The sequence below is a fragment of the Charadrius vociferus genome, unplaced genomic scaffold (assembly GCF_000708025.1).
Source record: "Charadrius vociferus isolate BGI_N301 unplaced genomic scaffold, ASM70802v2 scaffold259, whole genome shotgun sequence".
Taxonomy (NCBI): Eukaryota; Metazoa; Chordata; class Aves; order Charadriiformes; family Charadriidae; genus Charadrius; species Charadrius vociferus.
This window is the reverse complement of record NW_009661368.1, coordinates 366,297-373,817: the sequence shown is the minus strand read 5'-3', so window position 1 is coordinate 373,817 and position 7,521 is coordinate 366,297. Positions and strand designations below refer to the sequence as shown.

General features: G+C 41.1%; 1 protein-coding gene across 1 annotated transcript; it reads left to right on the top strand.

The window, feature by feature from the left end:
- Window positions 1-2,743: 2,743 nt before the first annotated feature.
- Window positions 2,744-7,068, top strand: SPATA2 (spermatogenesis associated 2). The gene is made up of 2 exons (XM_009893349.1): window positions 2,744-3,169; window positions 4,940-7,068. The coding sequence occupies exons 1-2, from the start codon at window positions 2,852-2,854 to the stop codon at window positions 6,191-6,193; spliced, it is 1,572 nt and encodes a 523-aa protein (XP_009891651.1). The 5' UTR covers window positions 2,744-2,851; the 3' UTR covers window positions 6,194-7,068.
- Window positions 7,069-7,521: the final 453 nt, after the last annotated feature.

Sequence of the window (7,521 nt, the reverse complement as noted above, 5' to 3'; positions counted from 1 at the left end):
GGGGGAAGGCGGCGTCCTGAGGCCGTGCCCGCCGTTCCGCTCTCCCGGCCGGGCCGGGCGTCTCTGCAACAAGTGTCTCGGTGAGAACGGAGGAGCGGGGTGGCTTCCAGCGGGCGTGAACTCGCGCGGTGTTCCCGCCTCTCCCGCCGTCTGGAATTCCTCAGCGATGCGGTGTGCTCTCCTGCTGTTAAATAGCCTTTGCCTTCGGATTTACGTTTTTTATTTTTAATGTTTGGTGAAAGGCGGGTGTTTCAGGTTTGCGGAGCGCGGATTAGGGGCAGGCTGTACCCCTCCTGTGGTTCTTCCCTCTTGCTGTAAAGGTTTCTGTGTGCCTGTGCCCTGCCAGGCAGGCGAGGGTGGGCTGGGGGTGTTGATCCTCTCAGCTGAGGCTTTGACCCAGGAGATGGATAGAAACATTCTCTTGACTCGCTAAGAGAAACCAGGCTCAGATCAGAACTCATTATTCACACATCTCTATGAATTCTCAAGATTTTCAGTCAATAATATGGAGCAAAACAGCCTTGTTAACATTATCTGTTCTGTCAGCCCGTGTGTTTCTTAAAACTATATTTATCTGTGCCTGCGTGCACATTGAGGTTTGTATCAAGCCTTGTAACCATGGCTGTTAGCTGTTCTGAGCCTGCCGGGCGCTGGGGGGGCTGACTGGGACGGCGATGGTTTGCTTCTGGAAGCTCTGCGTGTGGAGGAGTAGCCCTGCGAAGGCTTGCCAGCCTGCTGGGTTTGTCGTGTTTTGCCTTTCAGCTGTGTGAACTTTGACTTGTGTACAAACCACAAGGCAAAATCAGAGAGGGCAGCAGCTTTGAGTGTCACAGTCTGTAGGGCCTCGATGAAGGGCTTTCATTTGGGAACTTTCTTAGTCCTGATGCCTCATATGTGTAACCAACTGCTTCTGTTTAGTAGTTATTAACAGTGGAGGTGGAAGAACTGTAATACTTTATCCAGCTCCTTGGCAGCACAGGATCCTTCCTTGTCCTGGGGGTGTATTACTGATGTGCCAGACAAAGATCTTTCTCTGATACTCTCTCATGGAGCCCTTCTTGCTAAGGAACAGACGTTCTGTTGTCTTTGTCCACAGACTTCATCTTGCACAACTTAAGGAGGAAAGATCTGGGGAGAGAAGGGTTTACTCCTGTCCCTTATGCTCAGATGTTAATTTAGAACTCCACATTGCCTGTGATTCACAGCTTGTCTCTTGACATCAGTGCAATTTCTGATTGTGGAAAGAGCGAGAGCAGTGTGCCTTTGAGCAGAAATTGAACTGCTAGTTAACTTTTCCTGCATGGGGTTGTCATTAAGTGTAGCCTTTCATCAAATAATGTTAACTGCTAGGCTGTTGATTTTTTGTTTGTTTGTTTTCTTGGCCTCTTGGTTGTAGGTTTGTGGTTTGTTCCCCCCTCCCCCCATGTATTTTGTGTTATGGCTCCTTTCATTCAGTTAATTTTGCCCTTAACAGTGATTTTCGTTTTAGCAGAAGTGTGTGGGGGCATGGATCAGTATTCTAGCAGCTACAATTAATATTGGGTGGAAAGTCTTTTCTAAAGTGCTGTTTCAGACTGACTATAACCAAAACAGCGCATTGCTTTCTCCCACCTCCCCTCCCTTTGGTTCACAACTGGGAAGTCCGTAAGGGCTAGGTTGCATTTTCATTTAAAAAACAAAGCCTGTGGTCTGCTTTTTGATCACACGTTCCTCAGGCAGTCGAGGTGGAGTCTGTTGGCCCGTTAATGACCCTGGTTTTGGTAAAGAACCATTAGGAAGCTTTTTCTGTGTAGCATGTGAGCTCAGTGAGGTGAAAATGTAGATCAGTACGTACATTAAAACAACTATCCCTGCAAACAAAAATGTACGTGATGTAAAAACAGAATGATTTTGCTCTGTTCTAATCAAGCAGCTAAAAATAGTAGGTGTAGCTTTTTGCTGAAAAGATTACAATCTTTTTTGCAGCTGCCAGCATTCAGCTGAAACTTTGGCTGTAGTTTGCAGCAACCAGGGGAGTGTGTTCTCTGTAGGAGGGCTGCAGAGCTCTCCCAGCACAGTGATGGCCTGGGTGTGCCATCAGGTGGAAAGTGAGTGGCAGTCAAAAGCCTAGAAAATGTTATAAATAGAAAGGCAAAGTTAATTAATCTGCTTAGTCTAGGGGCAGTCCTGTGCCACTAGAGGAACAAAAAAGTAGATGCCTTCTCAAGTTGTGCAAAATGAAACTTTTTTGTGGGATTTTCTAATCTTTATATCACTATGCAGGGGAAAAAAAAAAACAACAAACAAACGCAACCCAACATCGGTGATTGATTAAAATAATGTTTGTATAAGTTGTTTGAACTGAAATGGGAAAAAAAAATACAGAGGAGAGACCCTAAATACTCCTGCTTCTCCTTTCAGTTTTTTGCTGTGAGTTACTTTTGCCTTCGTTCCCTAAGCCAAGGAATCCCCAGTCTGGGCTTGAGCCTACACCAGCTTTATTGTATCAAACTCTCAGTGCCTTGCTCGATGTAGGTTTGTTGTGCTTTTTTAGGCACATAACTGGAAGAGGAGTAGAGAATGACAGTGAAAAGCAGGACAACGGCATTTCTGTAGACTCTTGCGCTTTTTCAGGTACCCAAAGAGGCTGTTCTGGGAGCTCCATGGACCATTTTATAGAATCCTGTGAAGCAGATAGATGCTGTGGACATCTGGGATTTATGCAACTGTCATGACTTGTCTTTGTTTTCGATTTTTATTCCAGAAGAGTTGCCATTGCTGAAGATTCTTAATGCCAGATAATCAACCTACTGCTGAATAACCATGAAAGAGACGAGGTAGCTGCCCAAGTGTGAGATAAAAACTGATTTCAATGGATACAAAATATAAAGACGATTTATTTAGGAAGTATGTACAGTTCCATGAATGCAAATTGAGTGCCTCTGACAACAAGCAGCGTCCTATTAATGATGAGTACTTGCGAGTGGCAGCGGCAGCCTTACTTTGCCTTCCCAAAATTGATCCATTTTATAGATTCCGGTTGATCAAATTTTACGAGATGGCTGAAAACTCACTGAGATCTGTGAAATCCTCAAGTTTACATTCTCTCCATAATGCATTCAGCATGCTCGAGACAGTTGGAATTAATCTCTTTCTTTACCCCTGGAAAAAGGAGTTCAAAAATATTAAGGTAAGACATTTTATGTGTGGCCATACTGAGAACATGATTTTTTTTTTTCTTTCTTTTAACGCATTTCATGCATTTCCTCTAAAGACTTATTTTTTCCCCCACCTATTAGCATGATGTATATATTTGTCTGTATACAGTTGGTAAACAGAAGACATAGGAACGTTTCTGTGTAAAATAAGTGAAGTTTGTGCTGGTGAGAGTATTCTGAGAGCAGAAGTACAAGTACTATCTACATTTATAATGTAACCATAAAATAGAAGAAGAGCTTATTTAAGGTTTTTGTTCAGCCTACCCTGCTACACTGCCTTAATTTCTACTTGGAGATGCTTTCACTAGAGTGAGTGGTCAAGTTGCGTTTAAGTTTACTCAAAGTTTGACTTTTGTCTTGCAACAACTATTAGTGGAGCACAAGTACTAACAACCAATGCATGCTTTCAAGTGCGTTCCCATGAGTTATATGATAATGCTAAAGGAACTTCTCTGAAAGAATTGTTTCCAGAATATCTTTTATCTGCTTGTCAGTTCTCAGTTCACGAAGCTTTGATTTTAATGTACTTTCAATTTATTTACCTATGCCAGGATCTAAGAGGGAAAAGTAGGAACTTGTATATTGCTCGGCTTGGGTGCTGGAAGTCAGATAGTGAGTTCTCTGCTGTTGATTTTTCTATTTTATCTTCTGCCTGTTCTTATATGCTTATTTAAAACTGCCACAGCATTTCAGTAATGAATGCTCTAGGTGACTTACAAGAACAGTTTTGAGACTTGAAAGTTGGGTAAAAACACTGCTGTTGTAGGTGTCTAAAGTCATTTGCAGGTTGTGCACTAGATATGGGTACTTTGTTTTTTCTTAAAAAGACACTATTTCACTATTTAGCAGAGAATTTGAATGGTATTAGAACATTTGAGAGTTCTCTGTTTCCCCATGGGGAAACTACCTTTCTTCAAGATCTCTCCGTAAATCATTTTCATCATTATGCTTAAGTTCTAGCCTTTGAAATGTTGGCCAATCCATTGAGGATACCTCTTGATGCAGTGCTGATATTGACTTTGATTGTGCACTGTGGATCCAGTTCCTGTTATATACAAAGATGTGATGGGCAGGCTACTCTTGCCTGCCATCCAAAACAGTTTGATCTGGCTTGAGAACATACCTCAGGTATGCCACATGCTGAAGGTATTTCAACTCGCTCAAACTCATACCTTTGTTTTGGGGGCTTTTCTAGTGGAAGTTCTTGACCTAATATAAAATTAAATAAAACAGACATTTGAAATTGCATAGTCATAGCACACAAAAAAGTGCACACCTCAAGTATATTTAAAGCTGAATTGAAGAGGACTTTGGTACTCCTGTAGTAATTCCTAGTTCCTGTTATGTCTGGCTTTCCCCTGTTTGGGGGCAACACACGAATCCTCTGCTTTTTTACCTTTCATGGTAGACTTGCTTGTAAATGCAAACATGTCTAGTATGCATAAAAATTAATGTCAGTGGATAGCATAGTGATTTAAATCAACAGGGAGGACATTATGCTAATCAGGATTTCAGTTTGAATGGAAACTCTCCTACTTTGAATTTGCCTCATGCGGAATTTCCATCTGCTGAACAGGAGGGACGCAGAAATGGAGTTCATCTTGCCATGGGAGTTGCATGTGTTCACTGTTGTTATTATTCTATTTAATTGTGTAGTATCTGTCACTGAATTATCTGAACATCTAGTCCACCACTGAATTTGTAACCTAGTTTTCCTTTTATTTCTCCCCCACCCCACTTAGACCTACACTGGACCTTTTGTTTATTATGTAAAGTCTGCTCTAACTGAAGATGATGTAAGACAAATTTTGAACTACATGGGCTATGTCCAAGAACTGGGAACAACGTATAAGCTCAAAGAGCAGGTTGATGCCATTCAAGTGAAAATGGTTTCATTTGAACTCTTTTTGGCCAAAGTCGAATGTGAGCAGCTTCTTGAAATTCACTTGCAAGTGAAAGATAAAGGTTATTCAGAGATTGATGTCATAAACGAACGAAAAAATAGCAGTGAGGATGTTAGAGGCTGCTCCGAAGCCATGAAACGGCGTGCAGAGTGCAAAGAAAACTTAAACACTTCCATGGCACGAATGGTACTCCAGAAATCAGCGAGCGAACGAGCCTCTAAAGATTATTTCAAGCCAAAGGTGAGCAAGCCTTCTAAATCAGTGGACACATATGATAATTATTGGGAAAGTAAGAAACCACCTTTGATGAGCTCACTGAGTCTCAGGAAAGAACCGATTTTAGTTGATGCAGAAGATGATATTAAAGATGAAATTATCCGTCCGTCACCCTCTCTTCTGACAACGTCAAGCTCCCCACACGGGTGTTCAGATGAATTCTTGCCAACTTCATCTCATCACAATGGCATGCTAAGAACAAATGTCCCTTACAGCTCCTATTTTTCTGCTCAAGAGGACTTGGATTTATATACTGATCCTGATTCTAGAAGTATGTTAAATTTTAAAAGACAAGAAGCTATTAAGCCTGATGTATGGCTGTTAAAAAATGATGCCAACCCTGTTTACCACAAACGCACCCACCTAGCCAAAGAGACAGCTTCCCTCAAGTGCCAAAACTGTGGCATACCTTGTGGCACTTCTGTTTGCCAAAAGTGTGACAATCTGTTCAACCCCAGGCAGGAATATCCAGCAGTGAAACAGAGCACCTATTCAATCAAACCACTTCCAAATGATGGCTTGTCTCCTGCGTCTGCTTTAAGGGAGAAATCTCAGTACACATCACAGACTCAGAGTCAAGAGAGAGCTGCTCAGTTCAGCTCAAAATCCAAACCTTCAGGCACCTCGCGCTGTGGCTTTTGTAACCGATCTGGAGCTGCAAACACTTGCACATTTTGTTCAAAAGTCTCATGTGACAGTTGCCTCAATGCTTACTATTACGATCCCTGCTGTAGAAAAAGCGAGCTTCACAGATTCATGCCTAACAATCAGTTAAACTACAAATCGTCCCAGCTGTCCCATGTAGTTTATAGATAGACTTGATTAGTCTGTTTTGGAGGGGAAGGAAAGGGGGAGGGGAAAGGGCTATCCTAACTAATGTTCTGACTCCACTGATGAGAAAATACACTGACCTCTTACCAAAATGACATGTCCAAATATTTGGAACCATGGTTCAGTGATCAGGTGCCAGTTCTTCATTTTTGTCGCTTCACAGATGCTGCAGATGCATTAGATTTCATGCTGCTATAATTTAGGTAACTCCTAAATGATCATTACTTTTCAATTTAAATGGGGGAGAAGAGCACATTTTTCTTTAAAACTTGGCAGCTGTTGTATTTTGGAAAAGTGACATCACACCTTTCTATTCCATTGCAGTCATCTCCTTGCCCAAATAAAACCATGCAAGGCTTTAAAAGAAAGTCTAAGATTCTCATTTTCTATGAGTGATGAAACTACTGCTGGTTTTTGATAACGTATGACTTCAGAATGTGCAAGAAATATGTGAATGGCTTGTTTTGCCAACAAGGACTATTTTTTTGAAGTGTGTCTGCATTTCTTGATCTCCAAAATGCAAACACCACAGCATCTCTTCCTTTCGTCTTTGTTTCTTCCTTCTCCCCTGATCTCCCGGTTGTTTATCTCAAGCTTATATAATCTGAATCTGGACAATACGTGCTTTATTTTCTGGTGTTGCCAATATCATCCTACTGGGTTTTACTGTATGGTATTTTAAAAAGGTGAACCTGTATTCACGTCACTTAAATTATGCCTAGAGTGTTGTCCTTCCAGATGAGTACTGATTTTCTTTACTTTCTGTTGCACATGTGTTAAGTACTGTTCTTTGTACTGTAAATAGGTAATTTGGAAACAGTTTATTTTTAATAAATATTTAATATGTTGAGTTCTTAAAAGTGGTAGAATCATTATAATTATGAGGTCTCTGGGTTATTTGTTCAGGTGACTTTTTGTTTTTCCTTGTACTGTATTTCATAGCTTATTATAGTCACTGTGGCAGACTGATGTTCTTGGCTCTGATCAATTTTTGGTTTTTAATCTGACTTTTTTTTCCTCCGATAAGGCTACCACTAGTCTAAGTGGAGTCTTGTCTAAGAATTGCAGGATTTTGGTTCTCGGTGCACGCTTTTCCTTTGTGGTTATGGAAATTGTAAGTATAAATGTTACGCTTGCTTCCAAATTCACTGCAAAGTCTGTAGTGTAGTCCAGCAAGTAAAGCACTGGCCTGGTTAAAAATCAGAGCTCTTTTGTGACTCCTGTTAAAGTAAACCCATCAGTTATGGATGTGAATCAGATAATGATATTTATCTGTGTTACTGTAGCACATAGGAACCCTAGCCGAGAACCAG

Coding starts and splice junctions, on each gene's coding strand:
- SPATA2 (XM_009893349.1), top strand. CDS start 2,852: ATGGATACAAAATATAAAGACGATTTATTTAGGAAGTATGTACAGTTC. Junction 3,170..4,939: donor AGGAGTTCAAAAATATTAAG/GTAAGACATTTT, acceptor CACCCCACTTAG/ACCTACACTGGACCTTTTGT.